Source organism: Malus domestica, chromosome 14, assembly GCF_042453785.1.
Source record: "Malus domestica chromosome 14, GDT2T_hap1".
In the NCBI taxonomy this organism is placed as follows: domain Eukaryota; kingdom Viridiplantae; phylum Streptophyta; class Magnoliopsida; order Rosales; family Rosaceae; genus Malus; species Malus domestica.
In genome coordinates this window covers 18,654,388-18,675,768 of record NC_091674.1, presented here as the reverse complement: position 1 = coordinate 18,675,768, position 21,381 = coordinate 18,654,388, and the positions used below count along the sequence as shown (strand labels likewise).

At 38.6% G+C, this 21,381-nt stretch overlaps 3 protein-coding genes and 1 pseudogene across 7 annotated transcripts; all 4 read left to right on the top strand.

The window, feature by feature from the left end:
* Positions 1 to 6,795: 6,795 nt before the first annotated feature.
* On the top strand, positions 6,796 to 12,387 carry LOC114820971 (calcium-dependent protein kinase 1-like). Of its 4 annotated transcripts, none has more exons than XM_029092397.2 (9): positions 6,796 to 7,674; positions 8,443 to 8,586; positions 9,043 to 9,195; positions 9,868 to 9,983; positions 10,174 to 10,341; positions 10,854 to 10,981; positions 11,093 to 11,192; positions 11,746 to 11,843; positions 11,994 to 12,387. In XM_029092397.2, exons 1-8 carry the CDS (start codon positions 6,990 to 6,992, stop codon positions 11,827 to 11,829), a joined length of 1,578 nt encoding a protein of 525 aa, XP_028948230.1. In that variant the 5' UTR covers positions 6,796 to 6,989; the 3' UTR covers positions 11,830 to 11,843; positions 11,994 to 12,387. The 4 variants fall into 4 exon arrangements, with proteins under 4 accessions (XP_028948230.1, XP_028948228.1, XP_028948229.1 ...); XM_029092395.2 differs by having other exon boundaries at positions 11,746 to 11,868; positions 12,001 to 12,387; XM_029092396.2 differs by having other exon boundaries at positions 11,746 to 11,868.
* A 446-nt stretch (positions 12,388 to 12,833) lies between these two features.
* Positions 12,834 to 15,565, top strand: LOC114820905 (potassium transporter 3-like). The gene is made up of 7 exons (XM_070811883.1): positions 12,834 to 13,022; positions 13,331 to 13,574; positions 13,666 to 13,810; positions 14,064 to 14,113; positions 14,201 to 14,461; positions 14,536 to 14,634; positions 15,444 to 15,565. The coding sequence occupies exons 4-6, from the start codon at positions 14,098 to 14,100 to the stop codon at positions 14,601 to 14,603; spliced, it is 345 nt and encodes a 114-aa protein (XP_070667984.1). The 5' UTR covers positions 12,834 to 13,022; positions 13,331 to 13,574; positions 13,666 to 13,810; positions 14,064 to 14,097; the 3' UTR covers positions 14,604 to 14,634; positions 15,444 to 15,565.
* LOC114821040 (uncharacterized) lies at positions 14,575 to 21,136 on the top strand. 2 transcript variants are annotated; one of them, XM_070811882.1, is made up of 5 exons: positions 14,575 to 14,598; positions 18,042 to 18,439; positions 18,687 to 18,842; positions 19,704 to 19,775; positions 20,004 to 21,136. In XM_070811882.1, exons 2-5 carry the CDS (start codon positions 18,287 to 18,289, stop codon positions 20,670 to 20,672), a joined length of 1,050 nt encoding a protein of 349 aa, XP_070667983.1. In that variant the 5' UTR covers positions 14,575 to 14,598; positions 18,042 to 18,286; the 3' UTR covers positions 20,673 to 21,136. The 2 variants fall into 2 exon arrangements, with proteins under 2 accessions (XP_070667983.1, XP_070667981.1); XM_070811880.1 differs by having other exon boundaries at positions 18,034 to 18,439.
* LOC139187623 (potassium transporter 7-like) lies at positions 14,845 to 17,559 on the top strand (annotated as a pseudogene).
* Positions 21,137 to 21,381: the final 245 nt, after the last annotated feature.

The window sequence follows — 21,381 nt, the reverse complement described above, 5'->3', positions numbered from 1 at the left end:
TTGAAAAACATATATCATAAACTTTATGAAATAAATCAAAACTTTGAATCAAAACACAAACCTTTGTGTTCTTGGCAAGAACATCAAGAACATATGAAGAACATCCATGAAAACCCATAAGAGCTCCATGAATGTTTTCATGCAATAAAACTCAAATTTTTATCATTCAAAATGAGGCTAACATCCTAGGGTACTTAGGGGTTCCAAAAGTCACCTTAAAACCATTTTAACAAGACAAACATGAACCCAAAAAATCACCCTTTGGATTTGGCCGAAAATCCCCAAAAACATGGCACTAAATTTTAGCTCCAATATTCATCTTCATATGAACTACATCTACAACATTTGAGATGGCAAATTTTCAAACAAAATTTACATTCAAAGAAGCAAGAATAAAGCTTGTAACAATTACAACTTTTAAATCATAAACTTATGAACTATAAAACCCAAAAGGATTCACCAACTACTAGACCTAGGCTCTGATACCACTTGAAGGATTTATTTTGAAAAACATGTTCATTTGAGCAACATCATATAGCATGCAATTAACAATTAAAGGCGGAATCATGCTTGTATGCACTCAAAAACAAAACATTACCATGAAATTCAAAGCCTAGTAGATTGGTGAACCAATAATCAACTCAAAAACAAAGTGAGTTGAAATTAATACCTTTGTAGATTCCTCTTTGCATAAGCAAAGGCTAATCACCCAAAGAGATAGGGCCTTCATTCCTTGCTTCTTAGATCCATGGATTTGGATGAAAGAATAGGTTTCTCCAAGTTCCCAAAATTGAGAACCTCTAAGTCTCTTCACCAAGGTTAGATTGTAGAAGAAATGAGTGACCTTGGAGTAGTAGGATTGCTAGATGTACCCTCCAAGGTGTTGGCCTTTTTAGAGAGAAAATGGAGAGACAATTCTCACCAATTTTCCCCAAAATTAACCCTCAATAATCTTAATGAATATTTGGCTATAAAGTCATTTATATAGTCACTTCTTTAAGTGACCTAAATAACCAAAACCCTAATTCATCACACTATGGCCGGCCATTTAGGGAGTTTTGGGCTTTTGGGCCTTAATGAATCTTTATTCATTAAATTGTCATACAACTTAAGTTAATGGGCTTGACGTTCGAAGCCCATTGGGCCTTAAGGTCCAAAACTATCCCGAAGTCTTTAACGAACTTATTCGTTTGATTAATTAACATATTAATTAATCCTTGCCATAAATAAATGATTAAACCATTTAATCATTCTTACTCATTTCCGTTTAATCTTCAATCTCCACCTTTTATGGTGTGCGATCCATTAGGTTCCTTTTAGCGAGGCAGTGGGCGATTAAAACCATTTTACATCGATTGTGAATTGAAACAATTTTCAATTCTCCCTTTAGTGGTTATACACGTATAGGGCTTCCACAAACCATGGTTAACGCCTAGCAGCATGTCATGGTTACCCAAGCTAATCAGAAGAGGATAGAGAACCTATTCAGTTCGGGATTACAAATGCAATACGGTCTTTCTCTAATCTAATACTCTTGACCACATTGTTTGGTATGATAGTTTATTTGTTCATGTCTACTATCCAATGTGAATCGTTTGCTTATATGATTTCCTTGAATGTGATTTGGAACACATTCCACAATCTCATTCATACTCTGGCCAGAGATTCCAAATCATATCATAGAGTATTCTCCCTCAACTGTTTGAAGGTTAGAGATCCCTTGTTGCGCATTCACTTGTCTCCATGACTAAGTGGCTTAACCCCAACGATGCTGTGACACCCCGAGGGGGTGAATTAGACATAATCAAAGATTAAGGACTTAACCACAAGACAACTGTGATGCCTCAGGTCAAAGGACTACTTTGCATTATCCCAACCATGAGTTCTCATGTGACATGGAATATAAGAACTCTTCGTTGATCACGTTCAGTGAACTCATTCTCTATTGAGCACCTACGTACTTGTCTTGATGTCACACACACCAATGACTCGAGACTAGTCACTCTCCCTGAGAGAAGACACAGTACGTACTGATCTTAACGGACTGTCAATGCCCAATTGGCAATCCTATGATCAGGAACATTTAGGATGTGTCTACGAAAGAATGGTCTCATTAATCTAACTTCATTAGATTGCATTCTCCCAATCACATATTCCTTGGACTTTATCGTTTAAGCATATAACATTTATATGAGACGGCTCAAACAATAATCTTTGCCCTTTATATGTAAACTAGATTAGTTTAACATGTGAAATGTCCGTAAAGTATCATCATATGATTGGCTTTAGAGCACATTTCCAACAGACACACCAAAGAGCACAGGGATCCAATTTACTATTATGAATCCTGTGAATATGAACATAAGCAACACATCCAAACACCCGAGGAGTAAGAGTGTTGGTAGATACAACAAGAACATGTTCCATCAATACTTGTAGTGGAGTACAAAATTCTACAACCCGTGATGCCATTCAATTAATTACATACATTGCATATGTGAAGACTTCGGGCAAAAAACGCTTAGGGACGAACATACCAATAAGCAATGCATGAGCATTTTCCAAAATATGACGATTTTTTCCTTCTGCAACCCCATTTTGTTGTCGGGTGTGAGGACAAGTCGTTTCATGGAAGATTCCTTGATCATGGAAAAAAGAAGATAGCTCATAGTTAACATATTCACCTCCATTATTAGAACGAAGAATCTTAATAACAGAGGAATATTGAATAGCAACCATCTGAGAGAAAGACCGAATAATCATACTAACATCACTTTTAGTTTCAACACATTTATCCATGTCATACGAGTGCAATCATCCACAAACGTAACAAACCACTTAACCTCTGAAACGGTACTAATAGGTGAAGGCCCCTAGACATTTGAATGCGAAAGATCAAATGGAAGCAATCTTTTAATCATACTAGGAGAAAATAAAGCACGATGGCTCTTCGCAAGAATACATACTTCACAATGCAAGTCTGATTCTTTTATTTCATGAAATAAACTAGGCAACATACGCCTTAAATAACCAAACGAAGCATGCCCTAACCGATGATGCAACAACCAAACTTCTTGCAGATTACTAGTACGGGTTGCTCGAATTGCATTAGCTCTGCCAGGAACGACGCCATCCACATAATACAACCGCTCTTTCTTAGTGCCACACCCAATTATCTACTTGGTATGAATATCCTAAAGTAAACAAAAAAAAAAAACGAATACATAAGTACAACACAATCCAATTGTTCAGTGACTTAGGGAATAGATAATAAATGATGAGACAATGATCGAACAAGCAAGCAATGGTAAAGAGAGAGGGACAACGTGAGGTCCACAGTGCCTGCCCCAATAACCTCGACATTGGTGCCATTCGCCGTTGCTACACACTTTCGACGAGTTGTTGTCATACACGTAAATAACTTTTTATCAAATGTTATATGATCAATTGCACTAGAGTTTAGAATCCAACCTGTATGATGCTTAGTATCGGAGGCTAAGAGAACACATCCAACAGTACTTGTATTGGACGATGATTCACTGGGATTGGTCATAGTCAACAAAGTTTGACTCGATCTCGTTGAGTGGGCATGGCCTCCTTGTTACTTGGTGTGGCAACAGCTACAGACTCATGGCTCCCACTTGCTCCATTAGCAGCTCGCTCATTTGCACACAATTTTTTCTTCAATTCAGGGAACCATTTAAGAACTCTATGTTTTTTAAAACATGTATCTTTCGTATGACATGTTTGATCGCAAAAAGTACACTTCAAATCATCTTTATTTTCTCGAGTAAATGGGCGAGAATTTGTTGACAATGACGAGCCATAGGACTGGCTAGAAGAAGGTGGCTGTGACACCACAGCCATGGAGGGTGTCGGGGTTCCTCCTTAATTTCCTATGGTACTTCCTCTAATCATAGTAGCATGGCGTTGTGCTTCCCGCCTAACAATAGAAAACACTTCCTCGACGGATGGTAGAGGTTGAGTTCTCAAAATATCACTACAGAATACACTCCATCTTGATTGGTCTTCTTTGATCTAGTTCTTGCCAGACAGCTTTAAGATCGGCATAATATACACCAATAGGCCGCCCTTCTCGTCGAAGTCGGAACGACTTTACCTTCAACTCATAAATCTAAGAGATATCAGACCCATCATAATATGTTCGAGCAACTTCTTCCCACACTTCCTTAGCAGTATGGAGATGGATGAAAAAACCCATGATGGTAAAATCCATGGAATTAATCAACCGCCCTTTCACAATAGCGTTCCTAGTTTCCCATGTTTCATACTTTGCACTTTCTTCCTTGGGTTCCTTGATGCTTCCAGTCACGAACCCCTTTTTTTCCATGTCCAACAATATGCATCTCTAATACTTTGGACCAAAGGGTATAATTTGATCCATTAAATTTTACGGTACTTGGTATGCTAGAAGCATCACTCTAATTGCAACCGGACTCAAAATTGAGTTGTTGGTCGACCCATGTGATCCACCCTCCAATTTCAGCCATGATCCTTCTTTAACACCTGCCATTGATCACGCATAGTCACAACCACAAAGCACATCAAGCAATACTCCCACAGTTTCGGTTTTGCTACAAAGAATGTAGCAAGAAACATGAATTTGCAAGATTGAATACGCAGCAACAGCAGTAGCACGGTAGAACTTGGTTTTTTTTAATTTTTTTATTTTACTGTTTAGAGTTACGGTTAGGCTCATATGCCAAATAGAAATTTATGGCTTAATTTTCATGTATTGCATAATTTTGGTTTATAAGTACATACAGTCCTTGTTCTTTCAGAAAACAAAAAAAAAAAAAAAAACACAAAGAGATATCCTTCCTAATAAAAGACTCTAATATTTATACAATATTTACATTCCTATTTTCCTAAAGATTACCGACGCCAATAATGTGATGTTTAGAAACAGATGGAGAACATTTTCTTTTGCGTCATATTACACGTGAACTATCAATTTGTGTTGGAAATAAACTCTATCACATGGTGGAATTGGATGCCCAGGTGATTGAAATTAGGATCCATGACTATTCTATACTCCCATCTAGAAGGGGCCAGAGGATTGCTGGAGATGCAAATTAATGGACCACCTCCCACCACCACCCCAAGTTGATCGAAGTAGATATGTATTATTTATATGAATAAGGCCATTAAGGTGGAAAGTTTCACGAAAATATAGCTCTAAGTTACCATATATATGTTTGAATTTAATTCAAAGTCCTTGACAACTTTTATATTGTAGAACATGATGCATGAGATTGGGTAATCATGAGCTAAATATTTGATTATTTGGCCATCTGATATGAATTTCACATGGATGAGCTCATGATTGGGATTTTGATATATGGGGCAAAAAACTTGAAAATATTTAGGTGCGCGTACCCTTTGTTTTATACGCAAATTAGATTTAACATGTATTAAAAAAAAATCTTTACTAATTATATGATATATTTCATTAGTTGTATCGAACTATGATTGACAGTTAATGAGAAATGACATTTTGCAGTCAAATGTACATAGAGAAATAACTTGCATGGGTGCATATTCCTTGTTTCTTAACGTGATAGGTTGTGAGGAGATAGGAAGAGAAGGTAACCAATAGGTATGTGCAAGGTTCCCTCACATAATAGGGTTAATATGGATTCAAAGTGATAGATTGTCCTGATGAATACATATTTTTGTTTAATTATGACGTCTCGGGTTCTAACTCTCTTCTATCCTCTTAGTGTAATTTATCCTTCGTGTGAACAACGGAGATATATTTTGAATTTGGACAAAATTAGAATTTATAAATTGATTTACACAAATTTCCAGTTTGGATTCATACAAATAAATGACAAACACACATTATTTTTAGTTTCTTACATACCCATGTTTAATTATGGCAGTTAATTTCATTTACTTGATTCAAGCCAATAATTAGAAAAAAAAAGCGTGAGTTTGAATTTTGTCAGCTTTCTAATCTTATATCTAATCCAACAAATCTATTTTATGACAAAAAAAAAAGTGTCACATTACTTTAAAATTTCCGTGGATCTCCAAGACAGTGCACCATTCCATATTTCAATATTATATGTACCGGACGAGATTCGTGTTTGAGCCACAACAATATGAATTGAAGAAAACAAGGGTTCTTGTTGGCTTTGAAGACATTACAAAAATATTGGCTCGCCATTTCCAATATGTTTCCATCACCGAAGAACTTGTTAGATCATCAATGCATGTCTTGCCTTGGGTATAAGTATCGGTCAACACAAGTCGATTTCGACATCTATAAGATATCAGAGTTGGAGCGTATTAAACATAAAACCTAAAATTTCGAACGTCAAATTTCTAAGTTTAAATTTCATTTAAATAGTTGTTATTTCTATATTTTTATAACTGAGTTTAGAAACAAAAAATAAAAACCCACCTATGAGTGTCATCCTTGTTACTTTCTTCACAATTACCACCACTATCACTCACCATCATCACTGCCACCACCACAACCTATCACCAATTCCTTGAATTTCAGAACTTCAAATCTCGAATAAGATTCAAGTTTGTTCCAACACTAAATTTTAGGGTAGGATTCTCTTCTTTTTTTCTCCCCTCTTCTTTCACTTTCTTAATCGTAACCGTTTAAATAAGATAAAAAGAAAAGGAAGATAAATTTGGAGTGGACAGGCCCGAAAATTTTATGTTAGGAAAAATCATAATTTCCAATCCAACTTAAAACCTAATTTTTATTTTCTTTTCAAATAAAAATAGAAACGCTTTTATCAATGTCAAACCCTCCCTTATCTTTTTTGTTGGGGTAGGGGGAAGAAATAAAATATTATTAAATTCGAATAGATATGTTGGTGGTCAACCCCTTTCACTCACCACTCCGTCCAAACGCCGTTAACACTAAAACGACCCGCCGTTTTCGTTTCCCTGTCCTAAGATCCAAAATCCTCCCAAAACATCGTTGACCCCCAATTGACCGAAAAATGGGTAACAACTGCAGTAGCGGTACTCTCCCCTCCTCCGCCGAAGACCCCGCCGACCACCACCACCGCCCATCAAACGGCGCCGTTCGCATCCTCCCTCCCAATGCCTCCGCCCCATCCAAACCCAAACCCCACACACCCCCAACCACCACCTCCGCTTCCGGCACCGCTCCCATCGGCCGGGTCCTGGGCCGGCCCATGGAAGACGTCCGGTCCTCCTACACCTTCGGCCGTGAGCTCGGCCGCGGCCAATTCGGCGTCACCTACCTCGTCACCGATAAGCAGACAAAGCAGCTGTTCGCCTGCAAATCCATCGCCACCCGCAAGCTCATCAACCACGACGACGTCGAGGATGTCCGCCGCGAGGTCCAGATCATGCACCACCTCACCGGGCACCGCAACATCGTGGAGCTCAAGGGAGCTTACGAGGACCGCCACTCCGTGAACCTGGTCATGGAGCTCTGCGCCGGCGGCGAGCTCTTCGATCGGATCATGGCTAAAGGCCACTACTCCGAGCGAGCTGCGGCCAATCTCTGCCGGCAGATCGTCACCGTGGTTCACTACTGTCACTCGATGGGGGTTATGCATAGGGATTTGAAGCCGGAGAATTTCTTGCTTTTGAGCAAGGACGAGGACTCGCCGCTCAAGGCCACCGATTTCGGGCTCTCGGTGTTCTTTAAGCCAGGTCCGTTCAACTTTGGTGGTGCGAATTTCATGTGTACTTTTGTGCAGGATTTAACATCTCTTGTATAAAACTCCTAAAATCTTGAAAGTCCGAAACAAGCAATGCGTTTGTTTCAACTTGTTTGTTGATTGCATAGTTCGTAAAGCAATCGGTTTCCGTGGAACAGCATTTGCATTTATTTGGTTGATGAACTTGAGCTGGAGCTGACAAAGATTTTTCCATGTACCCGAAACACGAACTGAAATACCACGTGTCGTAAATCGTAATGGAGAGGAACTATATACTTTTTAGTGTCCCTCCACTTGTACACGTGACGTACTAGCTCGTATTCTGGATACACTAAAAAATCTCACGAAGCTGACAAACTTGTGAAGAAAATACTGGATTAGGAATTTGAAGGGTTTAAGCCCCCTGCTCTTCATGAGTTATATTACTACTTCCGGTTAATTTCTTTCGGGATTGGGCTCGTCCCAAATGCTTATGCGAATATCAAATTATTGTTGGGAGGCAAGCATCTTGTTCTGGTGGTTAGAAAATTACTAGGTACAATTTATTGCTTGCCTTTTCGCTCATTGCACCAAAAAGTGCAAAATCGTACATGCCTACTCTGCTTGTAAATCATGAATAACTAATAAGCATGTTAGGGTTGCCACTTGACCGAGTGTCGTTACTCCTATATCTCTGTATTTTGAATTTGGAAACTTGTTCCTTGCCCTCATATTTTCTGTCATACAAAACTAGGACTTTACAGTTCATTTTCGAGTGCAGGAGATGTATTTAAGGATCTTGTGGGAAGTGCATATTATGTTGCTCCTGAAGTGCTGCGTCGTCGTTATGGAGCTGAGGCTGATATTTGGAGTGCAGGGGTGATACTATACATTCTACTTAGTGGGGTCCCACCATTCTGGGGAGGTATGGCTCTGCTCTTCTTCCTTGAGAGCAACTGAATTTGGAGATTTTTATTTTTTTAACAATTGCCATGGAGTGGTTTCTATTAGTGAGTAGAAATGCGGAAAACTATTACTCATAAAATGGGATTTTCCCATCCATGTATACATTCCTTCATGAATGCGTCACTTGTTTCTCGGCTGATACTATAAAATCTCATGATGGTTTCCTACCTTGATTAGCTTAATTATTTTCATTCAATTCTGATAGGTTGAAGTTTTTTACTTTAATAAACCGAGTAATAAATAATTACTTTTCATCCTCCCTAATAAGCGAATTGACTGGAAGTCTGCATTAAGTCAACACTCAGAAGCAGCAAGAATTTTAGGATATTACCCATTTTTAGTTTATCATGTTGGTACAAGTTGCCACTTAAAGCGGTCATCAGTTCCACTTTTCTAAGTTTTATTTCATGCGCAGAGAATGAACAAGGTATCTTTGATGCTATCCTTCGGGGACATCTTGACTTTGTGTCTGATCCTTGGCCTTCCATTTCCAGCAGTGCCAAAGATCTTGTGAAGAAAATGCTCCGAGCTGATCCTAAGGAACGACTTACAGCAGCTGACGTCCTGAGTAAGTTTCACAGTGACATATTTCGTAGACATGGAATAAGTTTCACAGTGACATATTTCGTAGACATGGAATACTTTAAAATATTGCATTTTTTTTCATTTATTGTTTTACTGTTTCTATAACTCTTGATGATTCACTCTCCCATGCCTTTCCCTCTCGCTACCCTACCTACCCTCCTCCCCAAAACCAAAAAAGTATAAAAATGGAATGGTTGAGAACTTTTGTGCCTACTTTTCTCTTTGAAGAAGTGGGCGTTATTTTGGATAACTTGTAGTTGTGATCATGCTCTAGGAATCATATGATATCATCTCCTTGTTGGCATCATATTAACAAATTAAAGGATGAAGATGCTCCTGGTCACAATTCATCTGGCTAGCCATATGGTTCATCAGAAGTAGTGGAGGATCAAGAGAACAGTACGAAGAAGCTCAATGGATACAGTGTTGGGTAATTAATAATTATTCTGAGTAGTTAGGTGTAGTATCATTATTATATTTGCTAGCTATCTCGGTTCCCTCTGTAGTTTGACTTATTATGTTTGCTTGTTCCTGCTATTAGATTTTCATGCTTCCTGTGTTAAACATTCTCCATGCATTGATGCTTTTTCTTAGTCTTTATTGCATCTGGCTTGAAATATTCTACAGTTTCTGAACTGCTCAAAACACTATGCAGGTCATCCATGGATGCGGGAAGATGGTGATGCATCTGATAAACCTCTTGATAGTGCTGTTCTATCTAGAATGAAACAGTTCAGGGCAATGAACAAACTCAAGAAAGTAGCATTGAAGGTGAGAGTATCTTTTGTCAACCTCATTAGCATCCTCTTCATGCACTGAAATGAGGCTGGTGGAAATGAATCCTAGGGCTCGGGCATGGTGCTGGTCCAGCCAATATCATGAGACAGAAATGTGTCAGTATTGTCAAGCTTGTTTCTTGACCAAATATTGAATAAAGTTGTGCTTTATTTCTTTCTTGCAGGTAATTGCAGAAAATCTTTCTGAAGAAGAAATCATAGGCTTGAAGGAAATGTTCAAATCCATGGACACAGATAACAGTGGAACAATTACATATGAAGAGTTAAAAGCTGGCCTTCCGAAAATGGGTACCAAGCTCTCTGAGTCTGAAGTGAGACAGTTGATGGAAGCGGTAATATCTCCAGTCTTCTTACTCTTAGTCCAACATGAGCTTCACGATTCCAGTGTGTTTGGTAATTTTTTTAGTTAATAGAGAAGAGAAAGAAAAGATATGAGAAACAAAAAAAAGAAGAGAAGAGACTTTGGATTTCTCTTAATCGTGCTGAATAGTTACTGAGAAAAGTTGTGAGGAAACATTAGTTGACATTTTAGTAGTTAAAAATAATGCGAATATCATTTCCCCCTCCAATCTCTCCATTTTTTAAGGAAAGTGAGTGAGGAGAGGAAATACCACTTCAAAATTATTTTTGAAACATCATTTCTCTTCACATTTACTCATCCATTTCTTTACTTTTAAACAAACTGTTGTTCCAAACTTCCTGCTACAGTCTTTGTTAACCTATAATCAGCTCAGTCTACATCGTTTAGCTGCATGGCTTGTTAAGATACTTGATATGTTATTCTTCAATTGGATGATCAGTTCCCTAATCCTAGATGGTTGAAAATTTCTGGTTTCATTTTCAGGCTGATGTCGATGGAAATGGAACAATTGACTACATCGAGTTTATAACAGCTACCATGCACATGAATAGAATGGAAAGAGAGGATCATTTATACAAAGCCTTTGAATATTTTGACGAAGACAAGAGCGGGTAACAGTTTACTTCATTGTCAGTAACATAGTTATAGCTGTGTTTTTCTGTTCTCAATTTATGTCAAACTATCATGATTTAAAAATATGTTTTGACCTCTTCTCATTTTAGGTACATCACGGTGGAAGAGTTGGAGCAAGCGCTTAAGAAGTATAATATGGGTGATGAGAAAACAATCAAGGAAATCATTGCAGAAGTTGACACAGATTGTGTACGTACCTTATCTATCTTCGTAACTTATATATATATATATATAGATACGTATTTTCTTCTCTCTCTCTCTCTCTCTCTCTCTCTCTCTCTCTCTCTCTCTCTATCTATCTGTCTATCTATCTATGTTTGTGTGTGTGTGTGTGTGTGTAATTTTGATATCACTATTTTCCTCCTATTTACCATACATGGGAGATTAACAATTACATCAAGGAACATATTGAATATCATGTCGAGCAGAAGACTTTGCTTGCACTGTTGATTTTGGCCTCAAAATTGTTGTTGATACCTGACACCAAAACTGTAATGGCATTATAAGGGGACAGGGCGATAAGATAATTCCCGTGTTCTATACCAAAACATGTGAATTTTAATGGAAAAAAAAAAAAAAGAAATCCTGTCACTGGCTGCACCTTATCATCTCATAGTGACACCATTGCACTGTACGTACGAACAAGGCGATAGACTAGTACCAGCTTGTTCTTGTTTATATATTATGAGTTTTTGAAGCCCTGATTTCTGCCGCAGTTAACGAATTCCGAAATTATTTGCAGGATGGAAGGATTAACTATGATGAGTTTGCAGCCATGATGAGGAAAGGCAATCCTGAGTTGGTCACAAATAGAAGAAGAAAATAAATTGAAGACAGTTTGTATGTTCTGGGCTGCCTTAACCAGGTTTCTTAATTTTACGGGTTCCTGTTACCCCTTTAGATATAATATATAACTTACAAACCCAATTTAGCTGGTTAGCAAGTCCTTGGCCTGCCCTTCAGCGGGAGAGTTGACCTCGATTACGTTAGTTTGCAGGATAATACTACTGCTGTTTGTAGGGGGGGGCCGCGACTAATCCAGAGACTTGCCTTGGCGCCCATCTAGACCCGCCCAGGCACCCGCCAGGCTAGGTGGCCTTTTTTTTTTTTTTTTTTTTCTGGGGGTATCATTCTATTTAGCATAAGCGGGTTCTCTAACCCCAACTCCCACATGTTAAAGAAAACAAATTGAATAAAGTTATGTTATCCCCCCTATTTTTTTCATCTATTTCGCAATTTTTACCTTGTAACTGAAAATGTTGGTTGGCTCTTGAACCAGACTATGAGTAAGGCAGTATCAAAAGCTGGAGAAGCTAGAAATGTAATGATTTGGATTTGGATTTTGCCTAGATTATTTTATTTGGTTCATGACCGGTTCAAGCAATTCAAGGTTTAGCAACTCCAATTGGATAACAAGTAGTATCTTAAAGAAAGAAATGCAAAACCAGCTAGGGCTTGAGCGGATTGAGCATGTGACTGATGAACAGAAGTGGCGTTTACACTTGTTATGTTATTTTTGTTACGATGAGAGGCGAAGTTGAGAGGGGGAAGAGAGGTTTGTTGAAGAAGGAAGACAATGGCTTTGGTTCAGCCAATCTAAACCCTAAAACACCCATTGTTGCATAACTTTCGTTATGATGTAACCCTTTTAATATAGCAGAAGCCTCTCTTTCGTTACTTGCCAAACAAGGATGCTTAATTAATTTGGTGCCAAAAGTGTTATTTCGTAAATAACAAAGGACGATTCTGCAAATAAACCTTTAGCACCCCACAGACTTTTTGGGGGGCCCACTCAAACATAAAAACTGAAAACACCGAGAAAATCCCGGCGGCGAAGGGGACCCCGCCAGATATAGATCTCCGTTACAACGTTCGACTCTTTTGAATTCGATCCATTTCATCTTTTAATTTTTCTACATTTTTTTTTAATTTTTTTTGATTCTCTCGTCATTTTCTTGAAGTTCAAGCGAGCAGGAGGATGCAGAGCGGATTGTCGAGGTCCATCCCCGGCTGGCCACGGTAAAAACCTCACTTTTCTGTTTGTTTCTCGAGAAAATTCACCCAGAAAATGCAAGAAAATTCTGTGTAATCCAACCCATTCCTTAGTTTATGCGAAATTCCTGATTTCGTCACGCTTCATTAAATTCCTCATTAATTTAGTTCAGTTGGACTGAAATTGTAAGCAAAGGACAGAAAGGGGATACGAAATTTAGTGTTCGAATAGAGAAATTGATTGTGTGCATTGCTAGAATTGTGTTTAATTAGTTAAATGTTTTATGTTTAGCTTTAAAGATTGAAAATTTATGCACTGTGTGTTGTTTAAACAGGTTAACAGAAGAGGTCAATGTAGGCAAAATGCCCTTTTCGTGTATAGGAGTTCCGGTTTTCTTTTCGGTGTTTTGAGCATTCCCCCTCTTTATGTTTGTAAAATTACCTTTTCGGGAGGGTTGCTCAATTACCAAACCGAGGATACGATATTTGGGGTGTTTACAGTTATCTTTTGGACTCTTCCTCTTATTTCGGTGCTAAAATGTGTCATCGTCATGTTGAGCAGCAACGACAATGGTTAAGGTAATAGGTGATTACACTTGTCCTCACTGATGTTGTGAACCATTTTGCTTGTTTTGTGGATTTAAGGTTGTATTGGTTGGGTCATTTGCAGGCGGCGTTATTGCATTATAGGCCCTCCTTTGCAGAAATGCGAAATTCTGTTTGCTGCCTAATTATCAGGCATCTGATGAGGAGATCTCTACGTATCACTAGCCCCGTTGTTCCAATACAAACAGGCCCACTTCCCCATTGAAAAGGTTTATTGAGAGACATAAAATTGCAAAAACCTGTCTACTTCTTATAGTTTTATGTGGAGCTTCTTTGGTGATTTGTGTCGCCTGCGGTATCGGGCGAATTTTCTTTGTTTGACGAACATCTTTGATCCTTTCAAATATTCCATATATTTCAATGGGACTTGGAACGATTGATTTTGTAGGTTCGTACATGGTTCTGTGTGCCATTTGTTCTCTCTTTAACAACCTGTGCTAACAAGTGTCCGTTCATTTGCAGTCTTTGCATCTGTTGAAGGGCTAAATTCCAAGAAATGGATTTTCATAATGGTGAGTTCTTTCCACATGAAATTTTTTCGTCACTCAGTAAAATTTATCTCATGCCATTTTAGCTGCTAACACTTCTACACAACCCAGGTGTTGTGGTTCTTGTTGCCTGTATTTTATTGGTTGCCCTTTTTATTTTGCAACACCATGGCATCCACAAGTTGGCCTTCATATTCACTCCAGTTATGATCCTTTGGCTACTGTTAATTGCTGCTGTTGGAATCTACAATATCATTGAGTGGAATCCAAGAGTATATCAGGCTCTTTCTCCATATTATATTTACAGAGTCTTCCAGACGACAGGAAAAGATGGCTGGCTTTCTCTTGGAGGAATTCTTTTATGTGTGAGTGGTAAGTAGAGTACTTGCATTTTTTTCTCCATTAGCTTTTGCTTCTCATGATCGTGCAATGTTTGTTGATTCCAGGAACTGAAGCCATGTTTGCGGATCTTGGCCAAATTATGTCTTTCTGTTGGTGCTACACTCTGGGTTGACCATGAAGTAGCGATGAAAAATAATACCATTGTTCGTTTTCAATTGTTTTCAACTTTTTGCAACCCAGGGTTGATTGCTTTGGGATTCACCATCATGGTTTGAAAAAACAGGTTTTAACATTACTGGACAGAAATACGTTTGCCATTATAAGTGAAACTTATGTAGGGATGTGTAGTTATTTTTAGACGTTGCATGAGCGGTAGGTCTCGGGTTCGAGACTTGGGAGCAGCCTCTCCATAAATGGAGGTAAGGCTAGCCGACATTCACCTCTCCCAGACCCTGCGTAAAGCGGGAGCCTTGTGCACTGGGTACGACCTTTATATGCTGCATGTGTTTCGAAATGAAATAGAACTATGAAACTTGTTTTTTGGAGAAATATACACTGGTATAGGCTTGGTCTAACCTACATGGAGATTGATATGTCGGGAGAAAAGCACTCGTGGTTTGATCGTAATAATCACAATTCGTCTAGCTTTTTTTTTTTTTTTTTTTTTTCTCGTTCTGAAGAGCAGCCATAACCGGCAAGAGTATCTCTAAGTTCTGTACCTCTCATTTCTGATTGTTGTCCAATGAATTGTTATTCAAACAACTTCTGAAATCTGAAAATTTTGTTTTATACTTTAAAGAATGTGACACCTTCACCATTATGTATAGTCAAATAGTGTTGTTTCATGATCTGATTGAACCCGTTCGTACTTGAAAAGTGAATCTTATGTTTGAATTTTACCCTGCTGGCTTCACCTTACTCCACTAGTTCTGTGTCATGCTTCTGATTATTGTAGCTTAGATCAGCAGTTCTAGGTGGCAAGGGGAAAACTAACATGTGTTGCTGTGCGCAGGTTGCATATTCTTTGGTGATTTACCCTTGCCTAATACTTCAATACATGGGACAAGCTGCGTTTCTTTTGAGAAATCTATCTGCAGTATCTATGAGCTTTTTCTCCTCTGTTCCAATTAAGCTTCTAGAAATTCAAAGCCAACTTGCTGTCTGGATGATTATATTGATTCGGGGATGCACTGGCGTCCATAGTTTACAGCTTGCAGCTCCCATTAAGAGTTGCTATTATTTGTCCTAAAGAATGCTCATATCTTTTCTGTAGCTCCCTTATTGTGGCCAGTACTTGTGGTTGCACCTTTGGCCGCCATTGTTGCCAGTCAACCTGTTATCTCTTCCACATTCTCAGTTGTCAAGTAATGCAATGCCATATGATGTTTCCCTAGCATCAAGGTTGTAGTCAAGGTTGTACATACAAAGAGATGGATACCTGGCCAGATATACATCCCTGAGTTGAGTTGGTTTCTTCATGATCCTCAGTTTGGCTGTCACAATTGGTTTTCGAGACACAATTCGTATAGCAAATGCTTATGGTATGTTAGCTTTGCTCAGAAAAAAAAAAATTATAAGATATTGTTGTTCTCCTTATTGACGAGCATGTCTGCAAAGTAGATATAAATTCATGATAGAAGTGTTTTACTGTCTGAACCATATATGTTCCATTGCTAAAGTACGAGGACTCATAATTTTTGTCAAGTGATGTCAAAATAATAGTAAATTTTGTTCAAGTGATAGTCAAAATAATATAGCCGACCCCACTTAGTGGGAAAAGGCTTTGTTGTTGTTGATAGTCAAAATAATATGTCATGTTTATTCTTTATTTTTGTAAATGAAAGCTTATCCTGCCTTTCTAATATCAGGCATTGCATTTTTGGCTGTTACAGTCATAACGACGTGGCTGGCATCGCTTGTCATCAACCTTGTTTGGCATCAGGGTTTCATGCTGTCCCTTTTTATTTCGTGAACTTTTCGGTTCAGTTGAAGCCGTCTACCTTTCATCTTTGTGTGTGAGAATCCTCAAAGGTACATGGCTTCCCCTAGTTTAAGTCTGCAGTCGTCGTGGTAGTTATGTATCACTGGCAATATGGCACGCAGAAGAAGTATTTGTATGACTTGCATAACGAGGTTTCAATGCTCACGCTGGGTCCCAGTCTTGGCATTGTTAGGGTCTCTAGAATCAGCCTCATCTACACTGAGTTGTCTACCGGAGTCCCAGAATCATTTACTCATTTCTTAACCAACCTACTGGCGCTTTTACCAAGTGATTGCCTTTGTTTGCGGTAAAACTGTTCCTGTTCCTTATGTTTCCCAGAAAGAAAGGTATCTTGTTGGTCGTATTGGACCCAAATCTTATGGGATGTATCGCTGTATGGCAGTTGTAAAGACATATGGGAAGTTTGGCACGGTGTTGGTTATGGCACAAACATCTGGCCTTGGAGAGAGCAGCTGTTCAAGTTCTGCAGCCATTGTGAGCAGCGCCAAGTGTCCTGCGCTGCAGAACTTGCAGGCCATCTATGAGCAAGAAGCGCTAAAGCTCAACTACTGGAGGCAGGGTTGGTATGGATTGCTGGATGCAAAATGCAAGGACTCCCTTCTAAAGGAACAGCTCCAGGAACTGGTGGAAGCAAAGCATGCCGGGTAGCATATGTAATAGGTCACGCATACTTAAAAGGCGAAATGGAACTCATTCATAATGCATAGGACTGCAATTGCGGTTCAAACGTGGCCTACAATAGATCATCTGAAAAAAGGAGAAAAACGAGAGTCAAACTCTTATCAAGAAAGCAGGACATCATTTATTTGAAATTTTTGACAGTAGACAGAGAGGAATTGTGGTAGATAAGACAAGCCAAAGGGTCCAAATCAAATCAAAGCACCCTTGTTTTAGGGTAAGCAAAAGCAACCAGAAAAAGTCCACAAATTCATACTTCCTAATCCCATATTTTATTTCCAGCTTAATCTTTTAGCAATCCAGCAATCAATCAATCCAGCAATCCAGCAATCAAACCATCCAGCCTGGAAATGAAAAGACCAATCCAGTCCAATTATCAAATTTGTCATAATTTTAATCCTTGTATAAGATAATTTTTTAATTTAATTTTATGAATAGGTTGGCAAAATGCAGTTTATTTATTTATTTATTTTAGCAAAATGAATACTACTCAGTTTTTTACCAATAAGATATTACCAACAACTTGTAATAAATCCCATTTCCTCAATTCCGATCAGAATCGAACTTAACACTTGTCACTTACAATTACAAATAAATACTATTAGATAGTAGTACTAAATAGCGACAAATGCAGTTTTTAACAAATAAGATATCACCAACAACTTGTAATAAATCCCATTTCCTCAATTCCGACGAGAATCGAACTTAACACTTCTTATTTATAATTAAAATAAATACTATTAGATAGTAGTACTAAATAGCGACAAATGCAGTTTTAAATAAATAAGATATTAAGATATTACCAACAACTTGTAATAAATCCGATTTCCTCAATCCGCAGAATCTCTGGGAATTGGAAAACCACTCTTATCCCTGTATCCAAACACACCCCAAACCCATAAATTACACGCTCAGCAGCCAGCCGGGCAGTACCAAATTCCTAACTTTCTTTCTTTCTCTCTCTCTCTCTCCTCAAATTCTTTCCTAGAGAGAGAAACCCCATTTCCCCTTGTCTCTTTTCTGGGAATCTGGGAATTTGGGAATTGGATTAGGCAAAACTCCTCCATCCCAGCTGCCAAACAAACGGAAATTCAAACCCCCAAACAAACAAACCACCTCGCAATCCAGTCTGATATGCAAACGGTATCCGGAGCTCTGAACAACTCGCTCACAACATGTTGAGCTCCACTTGCTCTCACTCCCTTATCCGCCGCCCTTTCCTCCATTCCTCCGCCCCCGGAGCTAGGCTTCCGACCCGACCCGGAGCTTTGCATCCAATTTCCCGGAGTTTTAGGATCTTCGAATCTCAATCCAGACCCTCCAATACGGTAGCCACTTTTGGATTTCCTGTTTCGTGTTGATAGTTTACACCTTGTTCAGTGTTTGGTTGCCGAGAAAATGCACGAAAAATGGACAAATTTTGGTCCTTTTTCCTGTTGACTATTTAATCGAGCTGTACGATTGTTCATAGAAGTAATTGTTAGAACAAACGCATGAAAAATTGAAAATTTAATTCCATGTTATACCGTTAAATTTGTATTTGGAAGTTTAAATATCCGGGTCATTTTTCTGCAGAGGTGGACTAGAATTTCATGCTTTAGGCAAGAGGAGTTCTCTTCAGATACACCGAAATCGGAATATATTGAACACTTGGTGCCCGAGGAAGTTGTCAAGTCCGAGTTTGATGATTCTAAGGTGGTTAAAAGGGATTGGGGAGTAGCTCTTCGAGAGGTCATATTTCTTTCTTTGTTCCGGTTACAAAGTCATATTTGCTTTATTGCTTATTCATTCAGAATCTCGGGTTGTTCGTGTAGTATGTAAAGCAACTGGATGGTGAATAGCTTATAGAACACGTTGATTTCGTTCGATAATATTATTGAAATTATTAGGGCTTACCAGTTAGGTTGAAGTTTAGTTTCTGACATGTTGGCGAACTGCCTTGTTGATCCATCTACATAAGGTACTAGTGTTATATCAAAGCATAAGCTATCAAGGTTGTAGTGTTCAATATTATTGCAATATTCGCCACATCACTTAGAAGGAGTTCTTTAACTTTCACACTTGCAGTTGAATTATACTAAGATACTAAGGTGACTGACGAAGTTTATGCACTTTGAGTTTATGGTTGTTTAATGGAAATATTAGGCAGTAACAACCCGCAGTAGCCGTTTCTAAAACGAGGATAAATTGTATAATTCTTCAGGTATGTTAGTTTTGGTGAGCGAATTGCCTTGTGGGCCTTGTGAGCGAAACACCTAAGGTAGGTTGATTGTATGGAACACATGTCCATAAGGACTGGAACTAATAATAGGGTATATGATTAGGACAACAGATTATCTTACATTCGCTTTGCAGTTATGCTTCAATGGTTGTCAAGAAAATTGAAGTGAAAAAACTAATATGTTGATTCCAATTTCCTTGTTGCTTAGCCGATATAGTGAAATAAATGATATATGCACGCACACGCACAAGAATGGAATGTTATAAATGTGGCAGGAAATATCCTGTAACCACTGTTATCACTTTGATCTGGAAAACATATCCAAGGCATCAAGGTTCTCATTTTTTCTTTTCTGGGGGTTTATATCTCAGGCTGCAGATGCAGTGTCTAGGGCAATTGGGAGTCGTTGGAGTGTGCCTTGGTCAGCAGAGACCATATTGCAGGTAAGTGTTTCATTTATGTATTGTAAAACTTCAAATCGAATGCAACTAGGCAATAGTCATGGATTCCAAGCTGTCACATCCATCGTCTACTTTAAAGGATAAGTTTTTACGGAGGAATAAAAAAAAGAAATATTATGAAGATAAGGTGTCTAATAACTAGGATTTATAAAGAAAGAGACTGTTGCCCTTTGTTATTGGCAAAGTTGATATGACATATACATGATGCAGGTCATGCTACTATGGGTTGCTGCTTTTTGCTTCATAGGTTCTTGGATGGTTCCATTTGCAGCTCACATGGCAGGTTTCAGCAGGGAATCATTAACAAATAGAGGACAAGCCTTATTTAGCCTGGTAACTGATGTAACTGAAGGTCTTGTTGGAATTACGATAATTTGTCGCTGCTTATCTCGTTTTCGCCCTCTTCCTCCGGATTGGTTTAAATTTAGCTTGAAAGGGACATGGCAGTTGGATGTTGCTCTTGGATGCCTTATGTTTCCCCTGGTCAATCGGCTCTCACAGTTGAACCTTAGTCTGCTCCCTCTTTTGCCGTCCACCCCTGTCACAATATCAAGTGTTGAGCAAGCAATTATGGCACGTGATCCAGTGGCAATGGCAATGTATGCAGTGGTAGTTTCAGTGTGTGCTCCCATGTGGGAGGAGATACTCTTCAGGGGTTTCTTGCTGCCTTCCTTAACCAAGTACATGCCTGTATGGTCTGCAGTATTGGTGAGCTCGGTTGTATTTGCTTTAGCACATTGGAATGTACAGAGGATTCTACCACTTATTTTCCTTGGGGTGGTGATGGGCGTTGTATTCGCACGGTCAAGGAATCTATTACCATCGATGCTCTTGCACAGTCTTTGGAATGGCTTCGTATTTTTAGATTTAATGAAATAATCACAAGAAATGTACTTTGGGAGTCATTCATCGGTGGCCAATCCCATTTTAACAGAAGCATCCATCCAGATCTGTGGTTTGCATTCCCTTGGGAGATTAGAGGCTACAAGACTAGCTGCTTGCTTTCTTTAAGCGATGATGTTGATTAAGAAAATTTCAGCAGAATGCAGTTGAAGTCCACTAAATTAACGTAGTTACGTCGCAGAGGTTGACCATCGAATTCAAGTCCGTCCAACGTTGAGAAGGTCAGCATTATACCTTGTTCATATTTAAGATGTATAACCAAGGGGAAAAGAAAGAAAGAAAGAAGATGTTCCAAGACAGCAAGCAAAGCAAAGCAGGCTCTTGTAGTTTCGTTGGATTGTTTTGTCTGATTTTTTATGTCTTCTTATTTTTAATTTCTCTTCCCCACTGGCCTGTAGATTAGACACTATTGATTTATAAAGAAACTATCTAACCCCCCATTCTTTGTCTGTGTATTATGTAGCATCGATATCTATATCTATATCGCTACAATCTACAATACCAAGTTGTATTCTTTGGGACGTGAAATGAACAGGATGAGATTTAAAGCTACGGTATTGGAGTCACAGTTCGACAATATACATATGTCATGCCCAATGGTATAAAATATATAATACTAGGACTTCTTATATAGAGCATAAACAAGAAGGGTGTTGGAAAGTTCACCCAAAAACTAGGATATTAG